This window comes from Amphibalanus amphitrite, unplaced genomic scaffold (assembly GCF_019059575.1).
Source record: "Amphibalanus amphitrite isolate SeventyFive unplaced genomic scaffold, NRLGWU_Aamphi_draft 000355F_arrow, whole genome shotgun sequence".
Classification (NCBI taxonomy): Eukaryota; Metazoa; Arthropoda; class Thecostraca; order Balanomorpha; family Balanidae; genus Amphibalanus; species Amphibalanus amphitrite.
In genome coordinates this window covers 580502-602853 of record NW_024881849.1, presented here as the reverse complement: position 1 = coordinate 602853, position 22352 = coordinate 580502, and the positions used below count along the sequence as shown (strand labels likewise).

General features: G+C 47.1%; 1 protein-coding gene across 7 annotated transcripts in view; it reads left to right on the top strand.

Annotated features, from left to right (window-relative positions):
• The window catches only part of LOC122389353 (zinc finger protein 316-like), a 38855-nt gene that overhangs the window by 5747 nt on the left and 10756 nt on the right, over positions 1–22352 (top strand). For all 7 annotated transcript variants that reach the window (XM_043381278.1, XM_043381283.1, XM_043381280.1 and 4 more), the window contains exons 2-10: positions 1695–1924; positions 2100–2248; positions 2351–2424; positions 2643–2726; positions 2926–3002; positions 3656–3749; positions 3905–4011; positions 4324–4466; positions 4654–4787. In XM_043381278.1, the coding sequence (XP_043237213.1) occupies positions 1695–1924; positions 2100–2248; positions 2351–2424; positions 2643–2726; positions 2926–3002; positions 3656–3749; positions 3905–4011; positions 4324–4466; positions 4654–4787 (1092 nt within the window). The remainder of the gene's footprint in view (positions 1–1694; positions 1925–2099; positions 2249–2350; positions 2425–2642; positions 2727–2925; positions 3003–3655; positions 3750–3904; positions 4012–4323; positions 4467–4653; positions 4788–22352) is intronic.

Here is a 22352-nt window from a genome sequence, read left to right as displayed (position 1 = left end):
ATCACTGAACAGTACTCGACCACAGATCGAACATTGGCGTAATAAGCCGCCAACACGGCCTGCCTGTCCAGCTTACACTTGGGGGAAGCCGACTGGAACGTTCGAATGAGGAGCCCGAGCGCTCTATTAGCCCGTGTGACCACTGAATGCACGTGATCGGCGAAATCTAGCTTTTGATCAAGAATGATGCCTAAATTTCGGATCGATGTGACATTTTCCAAAATAGTGCCATTGATCGAATATGTCGAGTCAATGGGGCTACGTTTAAGTGTGATTTTAAATGACTTGCATTTGGAGCTGCATTTAGCTTCAATTTCCAGTCGGCCGCCCAGCGTGTCACTGCGTTCAAGTCCCAGCGTGTCGCTGGAGCGTCTGAACATCATCATCGGACCTAACCTCGTGAAACAACTTCAGATCGTCAGCAAACAGCAAACAGCTGGCGGAAATAACAGTTGGCAGGTCATTCACATAGAGAGAGAACAGCAACGGAGAGATGTGACCCCCTTCCGGTGTTCCAGACACAACCGGAACCCACTCGGACACTTTCCCGTTCAACACAACGCGTTGTTTGCGCCTCTCCAAGTAGGACCTCAACCACTGCAGAGCGTTGCCGTCAACGCCGTACATCCTTTCGAGCTTATGCAGTAGCAAACAATGATTGACACTCTGAAATGCGCTGCTAAAATCTGTGTACGCGGTATCCAGCTGGGATTTGTTTGAGATGGCCGCCCATCCGTGCGACAGGAAGGACGCGAGGTTCGTGGCGCATGACCGGTTTGGGACGAATCCGTGTTGGAACGGAGAAAGGTGAGGCTGGACATGTTGGAAGAGTTGCTCGCTTACAATCTTTTCAAAGACCTTTGCACATAGGGGAAGAAGCGATACAGAACGGTAGTTAGCTGGATCGTTCCGCGATCCTTTTTTGAAAATGGGAACTATGTTGGCTTCAGACCACTTTTCAGGAAAGATACCGGATGAAAGGGATATGCGTAAAAGTTTACACAGAGGGGCGGCCAATTCATTTGCACACTCACGGAGAATGCGGGCGCTCAATCCGTCAGGACCACACGCCTTGCTGACGGAGAGCTCCCGGAGTAAACCACGCACAGCCTCCTCCGACACATTGAATTCCGACAGACGGTGGTCAACACAAGAAGGAACGTTGGGGAATACGGCGACGGTGGGGTCGGAAAATTTCGAAGCAAATGTGCAGTTTAGCAGAAGTAGTCAATGTATCAAAATGTATCAGTCAATGTATGTATCAAAAGTAGTCAATTACGGGGTAGAAGGGATGGGGCTACCCAGCAAAAAAAGACCGCAGGCCATTCGGTCCAGCGGTTGCTGAGATATAAGCCTCTCAGAAGCGTTACAGGCCGGGCCGGGCCGGGCCGCTCATACTGAGATTTTTCCGTTACCTATATTGAAAAGACTTCGCTTCGCTCGCTGCGCTCGCTCGCTCGTAATGAGCACCTACATTATTTACGTCGTGTAGGTATTCTTGTTGACAAACCAAACCATGCCAGTGGTATTATTCAGAGATATTTTATGGATCATCAATTACATAAGGAATTATTCAATTATTGGTGGTGATAACTCTGCAACTTTGCATTTTCTTGCTACATAACTTCTCCCTTTTGTGCTTTTATCTAGTCAACTCAATGTGAACTGACAATCAACGTTGGACCCCATTCCAGATCCACCAGTGTCTGAATTACTGCCGCTCATGCGGGCTGCATCAACGTCACCAGAAGGACCAAAGTGGTCTCGGAAGGGCTCTCCTGACAGCGACGAGGAATGGGGTCCTTCACAGAGTCTGAGGCACTCCCAGAGGGAAAGTGATTCCACTCCCATAGACAGTGGCTCTGAGAGCGACTTTCGGCCAGTTGTGAAGGAGGAGATAAAGATTGAAGTCACTTCACCAAGGGTAAGTTTATAAATGCATGGTGATCACCTCTCATTGTTTTTGTTTTTGTTTTTTGTTTTTACTGCAAGGTTGATAAAAGGGAATGGCAGCGCAAAATGTGTTCCAATTTTCATTTTTGTGGTTGAAGAGCATCTAATGTTTAATTGAATAATGTTGGTCTCTTGATCCGGTCTAGGTTGAGCGGCCGTCGTCTCCCTCGGTGTCGGACGACGATCCTTTGTCGGACAAAGCTCTGCAGTCTCTGGTGAAGGAGGAAAAGTTCCGACCTAGATCGCCGTCACCGTCTGAGGACTTCTTGGGGTTCACTGAGGTGGATCGAGACAGGTGAGGGCATGACTCAGTGTTGCTGAAATTTGAGTAGTTATTTGACATTCTAGACTATCCATTTGATGAAATGATATATATTTGTGGTGCTTCTTTTTTCAGTGCTTGTTTCATGTCCAATGTAAAAAGGGATATGCTACTGGGATGCCCGTCGGACAGTGAAGACTCGGCAGAAGGTAAGTTGACAGATGTCAGGAAAATGCATTTCGTCTCTCTATTTTATCATCGACCTTTGTATTGTACCTTTTGCAGACAAATTGTCAGTTTTTTAATTTTATTTGATTTAGACTCTACAAAGTGATGTAGTGGTCTGACAGTCATACGTTCTTTTGAATTGGCGCCTGAGATTAATGCCACCCAATCATACAAAACCATTCATTGTATTTCATTGCAGTCTTTGCCGAAGGAGAGTTCATGAAGAGTCCACGTCTCGTCATAAACTACCGTGATGTGGATGGTCTCGATGATGGTAACATATGTGAGTATTCTCCCTCCTTTTAGTCAATTACAACTTTTCCTCATCAACGGAGGAATTTACATGATAAGAGCTCACAAAATTGCAGACAAATAAGAACCACCAAACACGTACTGTTTCGGTGTAACAGAAACGTAAATGATAAAACCGTACTGTATCCTCCATCATGTCAATAATACTTTTCCGCCCTATTTTCTGACAGTTTGTGACGTGTGCTGCCGCGATTGGGACGGTGAATGTCCCGTCCATGGACCGCTAAAGATCATACACGATACCAAGGTAAGGGACTATCCTCCATAAGTCCATACCTATTATCTCTGTTCATGTTTTGTGTTGTTCTGTTTTAGTTACATCAGTAGGTGCCCCCCATATTTCAACATTTAATTTTGAATCTGTTCGATTTGGTGCTAAATTGCAAAATGACAATAGGTGCATGTGGAAGTTGTCGATTTTTATATATACAAAACTTTCTTGACAGTTATTGCCTGTGCTGCAATTTTGTCGATACTGACATGGATGCGACCAGTTCAACAGTTCTATGATCTTTGTTCCGAAAACATGCCGGCTGATTTCTATAGGTACAGTATAAGGATAAGCTCAATTCCTGCATTATATCATCCTCTGTCGACATTGCGCCCTACATAGGTACTAGAGATGTCAATCGGATACGAACTTTTTGGTATACCGATACCAAACCGATACCATCTTGGTATTTGGTATTTCAACCGTAATGTGTTTGGTATTTTGTTGGTATCATAAGCCCTCACTAATGTATAAGAGGCTAAGAAATCGGTAAAAAGTTGGTATTTCCCTCAGTTTCCCAAGTTGGTTTGGTTTCGGTATTTTCCCGTGGTTTTGGTTGGTATTTGGTTTGGTATCGGTATTCCGATTATCCGTAATTGACATCACTAATAGGTACATTACTATTCCAGGCACGACCCGGTATCGGAGATGCCGACAGGGACGTCAAGACCCTGCCGCCTTCTCTCAGCTCTGGTCAGTCGAGAAATCCAGCGTCTGGCACCGGTAAGTTAATGAGGCAAGACAAATGGCGATGCGTTTAGCAACTGCTGTATCATTTGGTAATGGTGCTTGTATTGCATAATTTGGTGTCCCGTGTATCAGTACAGTCATGTGTTTCTATTTAGGTGATTTCAAGTTATGCGTTTATTTGATTCCAGGAGTTTTGGCAGAAAAGGACCTTCCTGCGCGCCAAAGACTCGGTCCTTACGAGGGTATCTTGACCACCGAACAGGGTCAGGCTCGAACCACCGGGTACAGATGGCAGGTCAGTTTTGTCATTTCTGTCGAATCTCCTCTGCTCTTCTTGCGAATACATATTTTTGCTGGTTCATATATTGTATAAGAATATAGCGTCGGCCCCCATTGCTTTTACACTGTCACATGTCGCATCTCTTACTATGGAGTCATTTAGACGATTACAAACTTTTAGAACACATTTCAAACTAATGTTAGAAACATAGAAAATTGACAATGTTTTCATTGCATACGTGATATTTTTGTTTTGGTCCCAGGATTGATGTGATATTTTTGTTTGGTTCCTTGAATTGATGGACTATGTTTTTGTTTGGTACCTCAGATCAAGAAGGGTGACCGGGTGCATCACTCGGTGAATGCCGAAGACCCGAGCTGCAGCAATTGGCTCAGAAGGGTCAACTGTGCCCGCTCGGAGGAAGAACAAAACCTAGTGGCCTTCCAGTACCGGGGTCAGATATACTTCAGGTGTGTTGTTGTCTTGAAATCCACGGATCTGTCCTATCAAACTGCGTGTTATATTTTGTGTGCAGTTTGCCTTATGGTACCTGCAAATTTTCTCATAGATTCATCTAAGTTATTGATGACCATTGCTGTATTGACTGGATAAAGGTCATGTCATGACCAATTGTGATATATTGATCTCCCTATGCAGGACGTCAAAGCCCGTTCCGCGGGGCTCTGAGCTGCTGGTGTACTACGGAGACGACTCGGCCCGGGAACTGACCGTCCACTCGGAGACGTCTGGGCAGTCTGTGACTTCCTCTCCGGCCGGACCGTCATCTTCAGGTCAGTTCATCGTTGGCGGCTCCGAGGGCTATGGCGTCCATCGAAAGGATCCTGGAGATAAATTTACTTTCCTACCGACACTCTTGACTATGCTCTTGTCCGGTCCGTTCATTTTTGTTTGTTTTGTTGGGTCCGGCCCTTTCTGTCCTATAAGACCATTTCAGAGCCGGAAGGATGATAGGGATTAGGGAAGGCATTGGTCTGGACAGGCACCCCAGTGAGTCACCTGGGCTGAGCCCGTCCGGTTGGACAGGCCGCGTAACCCACTGGCACTCACTGCACCCGGCTACGGGCTAGCTCCAGTGGAGCCATTCCCGTATGGGTTATAGTTGCCCGTCCAGCCCGGAGCAGGGGGTTTGAGGCGTGGAGGAGAAGGATTTGACTGTCCTGAGGATGGAAACGACGGAACGGGTGGTCCGTTCAGTTGAAGCTGATCTAATGTAGGTATGTATGTAGGCTTGATGTATATTTACCAAACTACATGGTTTTGGTCTGTTGAACTGACATTTCGGTTTGCGATCTAATCCTTGCGCTTGAAGGTGAGGCGGATTGCCTCTGGTTTTGGTCAATGGTTCCCGAAAGAAACTTTAAAGGAAGGGTGCCACCTTTTGGACACAACGCAGTTTTTACAAGATTAGCCTCACATGAACCTAAAAACCGGCTTCACTTACCTATGCTCGAGACGGTCAGCATTGAATCCGCACGTGAAGTTATCATTTGCGAGTTTTGCTGCCAGCATTCGGGCAGGCAAAAATCTTCAGCACTATTTCCTCGTCGTGTTAAGGGTATTTTATAAAACATGAAATCAGCAAAGGTATGGATAAAAGTTATACTTTTGAAGCATGTTTTATCATTTTGAAAGGGTATATTTTTTCTTTATGGTATACACTTAAGTTTTAAAATTTTAATTGGGAAGTTTTTCTAGTAAGTTGCATGAAGGGTGAAGGGTTCCATAGATCTCTTAAGCATTGTAAAGGAAAAACCTTTACTCGACTTATTTGATGTTCTTTAACTGTTGGCAAATATGGCCAACAGTTACCTACTTGGTTACCTACAACTTAGTTCAAATCATGTTATCTTCTTCCTTTTTATTTGTTCATCTTTTTGTCTCAGTTGCGCCATCAATGCAAATGGCAGAATGATATGTTGCCATGACAACAGGATATGCCAGCCGTCCTAGCTGCCACATCAAACGACCTTGAGTTGTAGTGGTGATATAAACAACGATCTTTTTTTTTTGGCCAATGTATTAAATGCAATGTTTCGGTTTTTTGTATATTGTGGACGCGCTAACCACGTCTAAAAATTCAAATAAGTAAAATAGATTCATAGAACAAAAATTTCGGAAGGTGGCACCCTTCCTTTAACATATTGTTCAGTAACATATATTTGAACATTTAGCCCTCGCTGGGTCGGGGGGGGGGGTGTTTTGACCCCCGTCTTGTTTTTTCGGCGTATATATATTGCGTATCGAGCGTTTAACACTTTCTTCGCCGTGTTTTCGAGTTCTCGGACTATTTTCTTGTATTCTCTTGGGTATTCAGACACGATAGTTCCAAAATAGGTCCCACTGTATTGATGAGTATGCGACGTTTCGTTCATAATAGAACATCTTCAGGCTAAATTAAAAGTACATATTTACAAAATTATACGAAAAGCTGCTTGACTGTGACTCTAAAAGTAGGGGAGAGTGGGGAAAGATGCCCAGGGTTTTACTATGTCATATATTATTCGAAAATGACGATCGGAAAGCAAAAACTTGGAGTTTCAACGGAAGTCGACATCATTTTTCTCCAAAAACATCACACTTTCGTGCCTGAAATATGATAACTTTTTTTGCTATAAAGCATTTTCCTGAAGAAGTCAAAGGGGGCATCTTACCCCACAGGGTGGGGAAGACGCCCCCTGGCGTTGGGGAAGATGCCCCCTGCACTATAAGTGACATAAATGGGCACGTGAATCGCCTGAACGAATCAGTAGTCCCTTCGAGCCTGCAGTAGACACCAAACGTCATCGTAAGGGCCCTCAAAAGTGGTCGTAAGGTGCTTCAGAGGTCATCGTTAGGGTCATCATAGTCCAGCGCGGCCAAACAAGCTTCCGTGGTGGCGTTCGGAGACCACTGTGGGGCCCTTATAGGTCTTCATGATGCTTGAGGGCCCTCGAGCCCATCGTGGGGACCGCAGATGCCAGCGCGGCCCGTGGAGCCAACGTGGGAGCCCTCAAAGGATATCGTGAGGGGCCCTGGAGCCAATAATGGGGCCCACCGAGGCCGTCGTGAGGGCTCTCAGAGTCGGATGCCGCCCAAAAAGTCGCTGTGTGGGCCGAGAGACCGGCATGGGGAGCACCCGACCGTACTGAACTCTCAATAGTCCCAGATCGGCTTTTGTCTCTCATCACAAGCATGTAATAAATGATTTGACGGGCTGCTTGAAGGACAGCCTACGGATTTAGGGGGGCGTCTTTCCCCATCAGGACAGGGGGCATCTTACCCCAAGGTACCGAAGTAACATTAAATCAGTACAATATGTTAGCCATAAAACTACACCCTGAAACAAACTGTTTGGGACACAGTACACGCATGTTAATGTATCACGACTATATCAAGGGACGCAAAAATTATCTACCTTCTTTGATATTTACAATGTTTTAACACCAAAATATTTTTCGAAAGCAGCAAATAAAAAACATGCATTCACCAGCCAGCCGTTGCCCAACTGAGCTTCGCAAATTTTTGTGCAGTTAACAAGGCAGGCTTCCGCTTTACGCTAAGAACATTAATTTCCGGGTTCAATTCTTTGTTTCGCCGCTAGAGGGGGTGGGGCGTCTTTCCCACCCTGGGCATCTTACCCCACTCTCCCCTATGTGGATGCGAGAGCAGCACGATAACTGATAAAGTAGGACATTTGTTTTTGGTTAACCCGCGCCGTGCTGGGGGGGGCGTTTTTACGCCCCCCCCCTCAGGTTTTTCGCGAATATCTCAAAAACGGCGGCGCGCAGCGCCGCCGTTTTTGGTACACGTGTTCCTACATCATTTCCGCACATGTTGTGAAAATTTCAGACCTAGGCCGTTCAAGGTCAGGTCACCAGGTCACGTCAAGTGACCTTACCTCAGAAAAAGTTCAAAGGCTCGCTATAGCTACACCGACTGAACGATCACTTTGAAACTTTCAGCGATTGATATGAGTAACAGTATGTATAAAATGTATATCTCGGATTTTTGATATCTGTGACCTAAGGTCAGAGGCCAGTTTTACCAAAAAATACCAGCCGGCCGCCGAAATAAAATATCCAGCCGAAAAAATAGACGCCACACAGCGACGAGTTTCACCAACAAAAAATTCCAGCCGACTTCGGACGGAAATTATTTGTCGCCGGTAGTCAGCTGATATTCTGTTACGATATCAAATTACGATATGTCAAGGAGGTTAATAAATCATTTAAAGCATGTTTTCAATCAAATTGAAGCGTAATTTCTAATGCAAATGCTTTATACATTTCGAAATATTATTATCGTAAATTATTACATTATTTTCAAGAGTAATTACAACAAAGTAGAGCATTATAAACTTTCACATCTATATTAACATTCTGGTGCCCAGCAAAAGCCAATACAATACAAAACTACCAAATTGTAAACGTAGGTACGTCATTCATAAAGGTGACGTAAGGAAGCTTGCATTTAAGGCAAATTTATGACGGATCTTTTTCCTGTCAGTCTATTATATTAATTTTTATAATACCTTCAACTTGCTACGTACCTTTTTGTCTGTTTTTAGTCGCACCTTGTAGAAAATCATCGTGTAGACCGAGAACGCAATGTGTGGACCTCCAGCTATGAGGTGGGGACTAAATGGGACCCACTCCAGTGGCAGCGGAGGGCACTGCCGACTTTTGGTCCCATTCTTTCCATGCAACGCCCATAGGGCTAATATTAAATATCAAAATCAAAGGGGGGCACGGTGCCCCGGTGCCCTACCCGTTCCGCCGCCTATGAGTCCCGCTCCCGACAGATCCGGGAGCCGCACCTCTTTCCTAGCTTTCAAAAGAGCGGCAAAGAAGCGGTCAGCATTGCTCCCAGAGACGCCACCTGAAGCTGGACGGACGACGGACAGTTCCGCTGCCGAGCGATTGAAGTTGAACTGCGGTGCTACGAGGCGGCTTCGCGTGCACTGCATTAGCACCTTCTAGCGGAAGTAAGAGGGCTAACGAGCTCGCCAAGGCCTATATATGTAAAGCATTGTGCAAAGGCGAGTGTCTTACCTTAAGAAAATACCTACCCAGATTAACTGCTGCACCGCGGTCATTGCAGGGCTGAGGGTACGTCGTTCGCTCCGCTTCGGCGAGGTGGAGGTCAGACTGCCCGGCTAGGTGGTTTTAGCCGATATGCAGGCCCCGTTTGCCGGGCCCGGTCGAGAAGAAGGAACGCCACACAGCAAAGAATATTTGCTCCGGGCCCGCTACACTGGTCCGGCTCGTAAGTCGTAACAAATTAACAATACCTGCGCTAGCGTCGTCGACCGTCGTTCGACTGCGCCCAGTACCGCTCAGTGGAGAGTCCTGCCGAACTCCTCTGCGTGTGCCCAGATCATTCGTTGCGCGCGGACACAATCGTCCGACGGAGACCGCTGTGCATTATGATCGGGTGGTCACCACCTTGGTCGCCGGCTTTCACACCCAGCCGAGCCGTCTGGCTACGCCCCAAATGATCGTCTAAGCCTTTCGATTGGTTTGTAACTCGGGTCTAATATCGAAATGTTTGGGAGTTAGGACATGTTAAATCCGTGTTCATGAACAAACATACATTATGCAACTAAAACGCTTTACTTACTTTAACTTTTCTAGGCTGATGACAAGGCATACATCTATTTCATTGCAATATTTCTAAAATGTAAATAAATCATGAGCAATGAGCATAAAAAACAACAGCGATCCACTAGAAGCTAGTGTGGAAATCCACTGACGTAGGTCGCCTCGTACTGGCGCAGCTCGTAGCTCGTCCAGCAGCGCCAGCGTCTCCCGCACCCGGCCGCCCGCCTGCACCATCAGCCGCTGGAAATTGCTGCGCTGCCGCTCCAACATTAGCTTGACCGCCTGGCCGGCCCGGCGGATGCGCGCCGTCCGACGCACGCAGTGTACGTCTTCAACAGCGCCGGGATGTCGTACGACACGACCGCGTCCACGGCGTCCACGTCAATACCGCGCGCTATAGCCTCGAGCACACCAGCGCGGCCATCTCAGCTAGCGCGCGTCGCCGCCGGCACGCCGGCACTACCCCACAGAACTCAGTCACGCGCGCGCCCAGCACAGACAGCGGTAGCTCCAGCTGGTGCGCCACCTCGTTCCAGTTGACCAACACGAGCGAGCGTCGCCAGTCGGGCTGTCGGAGCAAATGGTGCATCAGCAGCGGCTTCAGCGGCTGCGGCGCCACCACGTTGAACGACTCGCTCAGCTCGGCCGGCGTGGTGAACCTGCCGACGAACTGACCGGGCAGTGCGACGGCGGCGGCCGCCGTGCCGACCACCAGCAGTCGCGGCTGGAACAGCGACATTCGCTCCAGCTTCTCCGGCCTCCGGGTTCTGTGACAGGGTGGCCAAGAATGGCAGCTTCTGAAGCGGCAGGTGAGGCGCGCAGACGGCGGCGGCCGTCAGCCGGCCGGCGATGCAGGGCGGCGGGCCGTGGCCGCCGCCACCCGCTCCACCGCTTTCAGCCAGCCCGTCTCGGCCATCTCGATCACCCGGTCGGCTTCGTCGATCACCAGGTAGCGCAGGTGCGGTAGCGAGAAGCCCTCGGCGCTGGTTATGTGATCCATCAGCCAGCCGGGAGTGCTCACCACGATCAGCCAGGGAGGCCGGGCCGCGCGGCCCCACCGCCACCAGTTGGCGCCCCCTCGTGCCACTGTGTCTCCACCCAGCAGCTGGACGCAGAGCGGCGTGTCGGCGTCGTACTGGCGGAACACGGCGGGCACCGAGCGGCCGGCCGGCGCCGAGACTCAGAGGTCGGCCGGTGGCAGTGGCGACTCTGCGGCCGCCAGCAGCTCGGGCAGCACGGTCACCTGCACCAGGAACACCTGTTCGATGCCCTCGGCGGCCAGCCGGGCGCGCAGCTCGGGGCAGAGCGCCGCAGATTGGCCGGCGCCGGCCGCCGGTCGCCAATCGGCTGCAGGTGCGCCAGCCAGTCGGGCAGCGCACGCGGTGCACGGTCTGTCGGCTCGAGCGCTCCACCTCGTCCAGCACGGTGAAGTCGTCAGCGGCGGCGTCTCCGTCCGACTCGGAAGTGTCCTCACTGTCGTTATTGGCGACGGCGGCTGCCGCTGTGCGCTCAGTCAGGTTGGCCATCACAGCAACACTCGCCGATGATTGGCGTCATCGAAACCGTCGGACGATGGTGGATTCATCACCGTTTTTGCAGTAGAGACTGGAAAAACCTCAGCAATAAACAAGGAAAAACCTCACGACATGCCACAGCCTGCAATTGTGCATATTGTTATTATATTTCTCACATGACAGACAATATTGGCTGCTTTATTCTAGGAACTGGCATGAAAAACATAAGCTAAAATCAAGCTAAGTGAATTATTATTGTATTTCAACATGAGACTGGGAAAAAATCCTTGTCACTGTCAACATGACCAGTGTAACGGATGGGCTGCATGAACATTTCGGCGCATGATCTGAAAACTCTGAGCAGAAATTTCAGCGCTGAGGTGAACAAATAACATTTCGGCCGCAATTTGCCTGGTGCCTCCACAATTTTGCAAAACTAACTCACAATACTTACAGCCAGTTTTAACATGATCCCTGCATGACTCATGCATGCAAGATACACAATATGCATTCAATATCAGCACAGTGCACACACAACAGTTATGGATTCATTTACATTTTACAACATTACTATTATTTTCTTTTCCTTCAATATTGGCAGCATGACTTGCTGAGCTCAGTGGCACAATCTTATGACAGCAAGTTTGTTCGGGTTCGCAACCATGCAAACTTTGCACGTTTGGCTTAAAAAACAAGCCTTTATACATTTCTTTCATGCTATTCAATTTCTTTTTTTAAATTTACTGTCATTGATCTTGAAAATCTTGCCATTTTGGTCTTAGCCATGTCAATTGCACCTTCCCTATTCCGCACAGCTCAAGTAAGTTCCACCCAAAAGTAGTAGTGGTATCAGTAGTTGACGCCTTGCATTGTCAAATGTAGCTGAATATGTGAAAACAGTGACATATTTATTTAAAATCTTGAGTCCAATGAGCCTACCCTCTCTGCCTCTCCTTCCAGCATTTGTTCAAGCACCTTCAATTTTCGAAAATGATCTTCCATCATTATTTTCCACTTCCGTGCGACTCGCACGAGCAATGAACTTGTAAGCTGACCACTACTTAATAATGTGCTATCATCTTGCTGTTGGGTGCTTGTAGCAAAAAGATAAAATAAATGAAAAAACAAACACCACAACACCAAACACCAGTCTTGTTGGTTCCTTTTGGTCCTGCCTGGTGACAAAGGCTCTTTCTTTACGCAATATCATCAGTATTCCTCTTCTAATCTTGAAGCCCAGATGCTTTACAAATTGGCCATGAATGATACTAAATTATTATATCAACTGGGAAGCGCAAATCACGATAATTAGTAACAAATGAGGCCAATTGTTCCAACACGACATCAAAAAAATAGACGGGGTCGCCCGTCTATTTTTTGGGCTGTTTTTCTACAAATAATGGCGCAAAATAACACTCCATTAATGCCGCATTTGCCGTTGGTGAAACTCGTTGGCTATTTTTCTGGCTGATATTTTTTCACGCCGGCGGATATTTTTTCGCCTGGTTGGTGAAACTCGTCGGCTGGTTTTTGACAGAAAAATTGCGCCGGGCTGCTATTTTTCTGTTGGTAAAACTGGCCTCAGGTCAATTTTGCGACCTCTCCATTATAAGTCAATGGGAGAAAATTGAAATGCGCCTCTTTTGGACGAATATCGTTCAAAACGCTCTCAAACATCGGTTCATAGGTAAACATGACACACTGAATAGGAAAAATGCACCTGTGACCCCTCTGTGTGCCCCTGAGGTCATCTCAGGTCATGAACGGTCGCCAGCAGTTTTTTGGCTATAACTTTTGATAGAGACGTGCTAGAGCGGTGAAAACACGTCAGATGTGTTCAGCTCGACGATACGGATCGACTGATATGCAACATGACCCTTTTCGGTCAGGTCATGACCTTGAGCTGAGGTCAAATTTTCAAAATGACCTTTCAAGGTCAACAAATAGTTCATTCGACGCGTCTCGACGAGAGGAACACGATGCTGGCAAAAGTAATGTCATGGCGCTTATGAGTCAAAAGTTATTGACGAAAAAACGTTTTTCGTAAAAACGGCTATTTTTGGAGTTTTTGCCCTCTGGAGGCTAAACCGTTGACCTGAGGTCAAATCTTAGAACATTACTCAGAAAGGTCTGTAAAAGGGCTATCGAATGCGCTTTTCCGCGGCGCTGTAGCTCTATCGGTTCCCGAGATAGCCGTTGGCAGTTTCCAAAATGTTGAAATAGTGGACATTTGACCTTTGGTGACCTCTGGTGACCTGACCTTTGACCTGACCCAAAAAATGACCGAAGTGTTTTCGTCCTTATTTTTGACACTCTTTCGATTGCCGCTTACCGCGTGTCGCTACGTGGCCCAGGAGCCGAGTTAGACGGGGGGGCGTGAAAACGCCCCCCCCCCCAGCACTCGGCGGAAAGTTCAGGCCACCAGCACGGCGCGGGTTAATCACGTGAAAACTACCGGCAACTACTTCATATGAGCCGATGTACACATTTGCATACGGATGGCCGTCATCCTGACACAATGCTGCCCAGTGCCCAGTCTAAGGGTGCGCGGAGCCCGGCGCGCTGTCGTACAGCGTCAGCGCGCCTCGCATGTTGAGCTGGCGGTTGATGATGGGGTCCAGGTCTCGGTTCAGATACCCAAGAGAATACAAGAAAATAGTCCGAGAACTCGAAAACACGGCGAAGAAAGTGTTAAACGCTCGATACGCAGTTCTTTTCAACGAAACTTGCATTGTCAATAACCTGCTCCCCCACTATACTAATAATTGGGACTAAGTAAGATCTGCAATCTAACATAAATGAAGGTTGGCAAACAATGGCAATGGCTGTAAAATTTATCGACATTCACAACACCATACTTAGTTCCTCTGTTTGGGTAAAACATACAAGCATGTATAAGCAGCCGCCAGCCTAACAATATCCAATTTTCTGTAATATTCTGAAAGTTCAGTACAACCTGGGTCAATGAATCAAGTGGGACATGATGACAGAGAGATCCCATAGCTGCCCAGTGTTCGGGCGTACTGGAAAGCCGTGTTTGTGTTTCGAATGTGCCTCAATGTAGCTTAGTTGTGCGTCGGCGAGTCAGCCTGATTCAGTACTGTTTGGCTAGCGACAGGGGCACGTGCAGGGACGGAAGAAGGGCGACTTTGTTCATGGGCGGAAGTCGCCTGCTGGCCATGTGTGGACGGGTAAGAGGGCAGTGAGGCAGAGAGCGAGCAGGCGAGGGGACGGGTCCGTGTGTGGGGGGCGTTGTTGCCGTTAGAATGAAATAGAAGAGTAGACCGACTCGGACTTTTGTCGGAAACACCTGGCCACCAGCACCGCCCAACTGTAGGCACAGGTCAAGACGGCGTCGGTCCACATCAAACCCAGGGTGCTGGAGAACCCAGTGGTTGAAATGCTCCAGCGCATTCTCAACTTTGTTCTTATGAGGTGTGGCTTAACCCGGCAGGCGGTGGGCCTACCAGCCACCTTCCGCGCGGTGGGGGGGGCACTTTTTTGCCCCCCCCCGTATCTCCGAAACTACTGGACGGATCCGGAAAATTCAAACGGCGTTCGATAGCCCTGTCAAATTTGTCGAAGGAAACCAAATTTCATTGACATCGGGGTTTTATGGCCATTTTTTTCATTTTCAATACACGATGTGCGCTAGCTGCTCCCGGGAGGGTGCTGAAAGTTTGGTGACGATCGGCGCAGCGGTTCTCGAGATATATCGAAAAAACTAAAGGGGGAAAAATGCCCCCCCCCCCACCGCCTGGAAGGTTACTCGTCATTTACAAGGAAAGCCATTAGATTGTCTTGCTTTTTAATTCCAGCGGGAAGAAAGATGTCCGGATAAATTCGTTACAACCTGTGCAGCTGAGATCATAAGTGCGATCGTTCAAGGGCGCAATTTATGACCCATCCGTATTAGTTCATGTCTTTTCGAAATGCATAAAAAAACCGTGGGTCTTGCACCACCCACCCATGCGTTTTTGGACGTTCGATTTTCATCTGTGTCAGCCAACCGATCTTGTCCATTACTTGTCTATTGCCGTCGCAAGGTTACCGGCTGGTGACTGCCCAATCCATCACCGCTCCTCGACCTCTCCCTTCGTCGTGACCGCATGTCAGGCATCGGCCACCGCGCTGAGTGGCTACTGGCTCTCGAATTTCTCCGGCCAGCCCCAAATGGGACAACTGGGCCCTAATCCTACTTCACTGGCACTAAGGGAGCGATGCATGTCCTTCACTGTTAATTTTGAATCCAATCATTTTACCCTGATGTTGTACATAGCTGGCCAGAAACATTTTCGATCTCTCTCAATCTCTAAATGTGTTTTACAGGTATTGGCTTTACACTTCGGTGTCCCCACTGCGACTTCCGATGTCTGGGACAACATTATCTGGACGGACACGTGAAGACAAGTCACGGTCATAAAGACAGAAACGGCAGATTCAAGTGCGAGTTGTGTCAATACTCGACCGACAGGTCCGACTGTATGAAAAACCACCGCAGAACACACACAGGGGAACGGCCGTTCGGCTGCTCCATCTGCAAGGCACGGTTCTCTGACCGGTCACACCTCAACAGACACATGCGAACCCACACTGGGGAGCGGCCGCACGGCTGCTCCATCTGTACTGCACGGTTCACTCAACGGTCAAGCCTAAACAAACACATGCGGTCCCACACGCGGGAGCGGCCGTACAGTTGCTGTCGGTGCCAGGCCCGGTTCGCTGAACGGGGAAATCTCATCAAACACATGCGTACCCATTAGATATGTCAATCGGATAGACCTTCTGGTATACCGATACGAACTTGGTAATTGTTGTTTCAAACCTAATGTTTTTGGTATTTTGTTGATATTATAAATCTTCGCTAATGTATAAGAGGCTGTGAATTTGGTAAAAAGTCGGCATTTTCCTGCTATTCCCAAGTTGGTTTGGTTTCGGTATTTTCCTATGGTTTTGGTTGGTATTTACCATTTGGTTTGGTATCGGTATCCTGATTTTCTGTAATTGACATCACTAGTACCCATACAAGGAAGCGGTCATACGACTGCTCCATCTGCACGGTACGGTTCGCTGAACGGGGACACCTCAAGGCACACATGCGGACCCACACTGGGGAGCGGCCGTACGGCTGCTCCATCTGCAAGGCACGGTTCACTCAAGGGGCAAGTCTCACCTTACACATGCGTACTCACACGGGGGAGCGGCCGTACGGCTGCTCCATCTGCACGGCACGGTTCGCTCAACAGTCACACCTCAATACGCACATGCTTTTGCTGAATCACACGGGGGAGCGGCCGTGCGACTGCTCACACTGCCAGGCCCGGTTCACTAACCGGTCACACCTCACCAAACACATGCGTACCCATGCGAAGTGCAACCGCACTGCTGCCACTTCTGTCTAACGGTTCGGCAGTTTGACTCACAAAAGTCAGTTTTAAGTGGTACACAGTTTTAAGAATTACACAGGTTTGAGTGATGCGGTAAATGCTTTGATTAGCGAAATGCAATGCTGAAACGTGTTGACAAGTGCATGGCCGGCCGCCGTTGTATGTACGTTAGTTATTCGTGTTATAGCTGTGATTCTCGTTTGTGAGCTCCGTGGCTACCCGTGTCATATCTGGTTTGTTTGTTCTTATCCAGTGTGATTCAGGGGTTGTGTTTTAACCCTCGCATGTGTAGAGGGGGGGGGGGTCGGATGGACCCCCCCCATGGTTTTTCGCGAATAACTCGCGTAAAAAGCGGCCGATCGCGACGAAACTTTCAGTACCCTCGCATTGATCAATTTTACACCTACCCTGAAAATTTCATGACCCTGACCCAAATGACCTTTGACCTGTGACCTCTTTTCCGAGACCATGTTTGGCCGGAATCGCGATTCGGCGTACGTCGGCTCGCATTAGCCGTGCGTTTGCAAGCTTTTCGTGGTTTCAAACGTTCAAACATGTGATTTGATGTTGCTCCCATGCATTAGGGTGGGTGTCAAGGTCACCTGAAGGTCAGGTCAGGTCATTGACCTTTGGTGACCTCGGGTGACCTCGGTTCACTTTTTCGAGTTTTACATGTTTCTAGGCTAGTTTTTGGAGCTGAATTCGAATTTAGCAACCATTTGAACATTTACGAAGTAGTTTTGGTGCCTTCGTAACATGTTACGAAGCTGTCAGAGGCGGTTGACACGTACTACGAATACCCGTCACGACGCCTACTGGTTGACCTGACCTGACCTGACCCGACCTGGTCTAAATGCTTAAAGACATCATCTCTGATCAAAACTAACACGATATTCGTGATCAGCACCCCGAAAAACCCCTTAGCAGCCACACTTTACGACTTTCTAATAGGTCCCGATTTTCCCGACTTTGGGTCATTGACCAGACCTGGAAGGTCAACCAATGACCTAGGACCTTAAAATTGGGTATCATCGGCTTCGTCTCGTGACGGGCAACACGCTCGTTTTTTCCGCGAAGCTCTAGCTCGATCAGGGGCCAAACGGCAAGGGGGGGTCCAACCGACCCCCCCCCCCCCCCTACACATTAGAAGCTGGAAAACGCCGCACACATGCGAGGGACCCTCCCACCTTCAAAAAAGTTAATGAATTGGCATGAAAGTGATGTCGCTCGGTTCAGAAAGAGCAAAAACGAATATCTACCAAATTTCATCGAAAAATATTCACCGGTTTTCAAGATATTAGACTTTTACTTTTGTTTACTTTTTGGGATCTCCGCTGTTCCTAGCGACTTTATTTGAAAGTGCGGCAATTGTTGCGCGCAAAGCAGCATATACCACCGCGTGCTACAAAACGTTTTAGTCAAACATTTAACGGACGTTCGAAAGCCTGATGACGTCATCAGATTCCCGTAATGGTTAAGAGATAGGGACCACGCTGGTCCCACCCTGCAAGTAAAGGGAAGAAATTTCTGGAACACCATAAAGCTGCGGGGGTTGCGACCAGGATAAATGGTGGTTTCTGAGCCTGGCCGCAAACTTGGCTATCTCAACTCAAAACTAATGTTAAGGTGGGAGGGTCCCTTTAAGCTAGCCGCCGCGCCCCACTGGGGGGGGGGGGGAGGGTGCCGGGGCTATACATAGCCCTCCTCCCGTTTTTCTGCAATAACTTCCAAACCGCTTGACGTATCGACGCCAAACTTTCAGTAGCTTCGGCTGCATTAATTTGACACCTTGTGTCAAAAAATGAACTTCGTAGCTACCATAGGTCGGCCGGAAATGACGTCAGAGTGACGTCATGTTCGGCCGATTTCGACGCAAAACATTGAACCACGGCAATCGCTCCCAAGAGCTCAGTTTTTAAGCTAGATCCAATTTCTTTGCATGAAAGGACTCAGAATAGACTGCGCTATCAAACTGCTATCTCGGATTTTCAAAATTTTGAAAATTCCGAAAATTTTATATCATGAATTCATAATTTATATTTCTATATTTTTTCAAAAAGTTTTCAATTTTTCGAAGTAAAAAAAAAAACGTTACATATGTGATAGAACGCATGTTTTGACTAACTCTAGCAAGTTTAGCTAATTATCCTAAAAAATGGCCAAGTTATACGCATTATTGCAAAAAAAAGATCACAAATGTTAATTTTTCTAATCAATTTTTCAGTACGTATTTGACATCGTGCACCAATATAAATAGCACCATCGTGTTCCTGAGCTCAAATTGCATCCAATAGACACCTTTTTTGTTCAAAAATTTTAACTTCAAATTTTGACCTTTTTTGACCTGCAAGTGACCTGACCTGAGCTAAATTCGACTCAAAATGACCTCGAATAACACAGACGACATAAAAAACACTGAACAAGTAGTGCATGGACGCGTTTCGATTATTAAATCTTCATCAGCACATGACATAATCACAGAGAAAACAAGATATAGCACACAAACATTCGAGCTTGTCACAGTGCAATCGTCTTGATTTTAAAAATTCATGCATATGACATATTCACTACTAATCCACCTGTAGGAGAATAGCCACGAAAAATTATAGCAAAATAGATCACTGACATATTATGACACATGGATAACGTCCATGCACTATTTGTTCCGTGTTTTTCTACTTGTCTCTTTCAATATACAGACGACATCAAATTCGAAACCTATGGCCTAAATGGACCATAAAACATGTGTCACGTGACCGACGTATGATACAATATTTCCGTGACCTGTGATGACTTGACCCTGACCTGAAAATCAAAGTACAAGTTTGGTACCCTGAGGATATCTAGAGCATCTGTTCACGAGTGTGTAAACCAAAAATGAGCCTGATCTGACTTGTAAGACGGCGGCCAGAGCCCAAAATGTAAAGAAACAAAAATGCTAATAATTGTTTACTTTGACATGACCTGTGACGTCGTCAGTGACCTCAAGGTCAATAAAATTAGGTTTCGTTCGACAGTTTTTCCGGGGCTATCAGACGCCGTTTGAAATTTGACGATCGGCCCAGTAGTTTCGGAGTTAGGAGGGGGAGGGCTATGGAGAGCCCCCTCCCTCCCCCCAGTAGGGCGTAGGTACGCAGACCCCAGTGGGGCGCGGGTTAACATAGGAGGTAAGGACTGCCGCTGCAGTTTGTTTATGTTACAATTTGTGTGAGGAATATCCGGTAATTTGGAGATAATGCTTCTTTTTTGGCTCGGCTTCCTCTCGTATTCGCAGTAGTTCGTATTATCTGCGCACTTATGTGGACAAGTCGCGGGTCAAACGTATGTTGGAATGGAAGCGTGACTGGATGTTTCTGGTCTTGCAGCCTTCGGCGGACTACGTGCCGCTAAAGGGTGAAATAAAAGTAGTATTGCTAGATAGAAAAATGTACCTTCTGAGTTTCCATCAGGACATATGTGTATGGATCAGTACCTACCCACTACTGTGCCGCAGTCTTTTGTTTATGTACATTTTCAAGTTCAAATATCGTCATGGCCGAATGAACGCGTGTTAATTATGTTTCGGTGTTTGAAGTGTGATTACCCCTTTCATCCATGTTGTGCTCGCTGTTTATTTGTATTGCCTATGTGCTTAATATAAAGAAAATGCTCGCTACTACCCTTTCCATCATGCATGTAGGTATTTAAAGTGACCATGCCACCTTAACATTAGTTTTCAGTTGAGATAGCCAAAATGGGGTCCCTGGCCTGCACTTACCGGTTCAAGCATTCACAACATCGAGAAATGCCTCAAATCGAAAATATCTCATTTCAAAGGTGCAGCACTTTGGATTCAAAGGGGCTCATGCATTAGAATGCCCCCTCTGCATGTGTGACGTCAGTGCAAATCCAACGATTTTAACCTGCAGGCGGTGGGCCTCCCAGCCACCTTCCGCGCGGTGGGGGGGCATTTTTGCCCCCCGTATCCCCGAAACTACTGGACGGATTCAAACGGCGTTCGATAGCCCTGTCAAATTTGTCTCAGGAAACCAATTTTCATTGACCTCGGGGTCACCGATGACCTCACAGGTCAGGTCAAAGATAAAATGTTTCACCGTTCACAGGGCTTCTAGGGAAAGCGCTATAACACCGAGTAAAACGCATTTTGTCGAAAATCAGCGATAGGGCGTCAGTTTTCTAGTACATATGTTGCTAATAGAGGTCACTGGTCATACCAGGTCAGGTCACCAAAGGTCACCAAGGATCACCACATGAGCCCAACTTCACTAAGGTTGTGCGATGCATGTTTTATGGCCAGTTTTTCATTTCCAACTCAATGGTGTTGGTTATAAGACCATCAGGTATGGTTTAGGTGACTGTCTGGTGGAGGTCAGGTCAAGGTCAGGTCAAAAAAGGTCAAACTTCAAAGTTGATATTTTTGCATAAAATGGGTATTGATTCGATGCAGCTTGTCACGGTGAGTCAAATAGTGGTCTTTCTTTTGCGCTACGAGGTCTAGAATTGCTAAAACTTGAGTTTTAAAATTTGACGTCATCAATTTTGAACAGTTTTTTTCGGTATAACTTGGCCCAAAAAAAGAGATATCGATCTCAAATTTGGTATTTGGATAGAAGGTGGTAGGGAATATCATATAGGGGAAGTTGGGGCAATGCCGGAGTTGGGGCAAAGCCGAAATTCGAGATATTTCGAAAACTGTAAGACATGGATGCCACCTGTCAGTGATGCTCTGAAGCTTAAGTGACTACAATTATCGCATGTTTGTTACGAGTCGTCATTCGGAATACTTCGACTGTGAGGGCGCCAAGAGCGTTTTCAAGGTACGTTTCCCTTGTACTACATGCGCCTTTGAAGCTGCATTTCTTACTCATTATGCTACCGTTTGTCTGGCCAATTCGGTCAAGTAATCTTTAGCATGTCTTTGCATAAGTGTGCTGCCTATTTGAAATTTATACAGCACGTTGAAAAGTTATGGGCCTGCAAATGAAAGTATGGCAGGCTGGGGTAATGCCGAAAACGTGCGATTGCGCACGTGTTAAAAGCACGCTACGTGGACTTTACTGCTGTAGAATAGCAACGCGTATTTTTAGTCACACAAATTACACTTTCAACCGACACAACGGCCTGTTACCTATAAGGAATGATATACCTGGCATGTTCTTATTATATCACACAATTATAACTTCCAGTGTGCACCGCGTCCTCAAGCTCTTAAAACGCGTGTCAGCTTTGATCAATTCTGGATAAAGTTTGAGATAAAATGGCAAAACATCAATGTCGGCATTCCCCGTAGATCATTTCTCCCATTTTCGGCTTTCCCCGCAGTCCGGGCAACGCCGAAAAAGTCACTTCTTTGATATTTTTAGTTTGTGCGCTTAACGGTATGCGAATTCATCAAATGCGCCTGGTATGTTTGAAAGGCAAAAGACTGGCCTCTCGAATGACGCCAACAAGAATAGCTTATGTTGTCTACCTTGCGTGCTACGGGCGTCAGAAAAAAAGTCTTCGGCGTTCCCCCAACTTCCCCTATATTCCGTTTTTTTTTTCGACATTCAAAAAGCTTTTGGGATTTTTGGCTATTATATTCAAAAAATATATTTTTTTTTATTTCTGGGGGTCAAAATAAAAAAAATAAAAATCCGAGATAGTAGTTTTGTAGCCCTCCTAATTCTACATCTCTTATGTCTGAAACATTTTTCTGTATCTCTAAAGCTGTAGGCCTGACAGCTCTTCCCGCGAAACCTTTTTTTGGGTCGAAAATGGCAAAAATGACGTCACTCTGACGTCATTAGCGGCCAACCTATCATAGCCTTTGGAAAAAAAATGGTCACAATGTGCAATAGCTATTCACGGGAGGG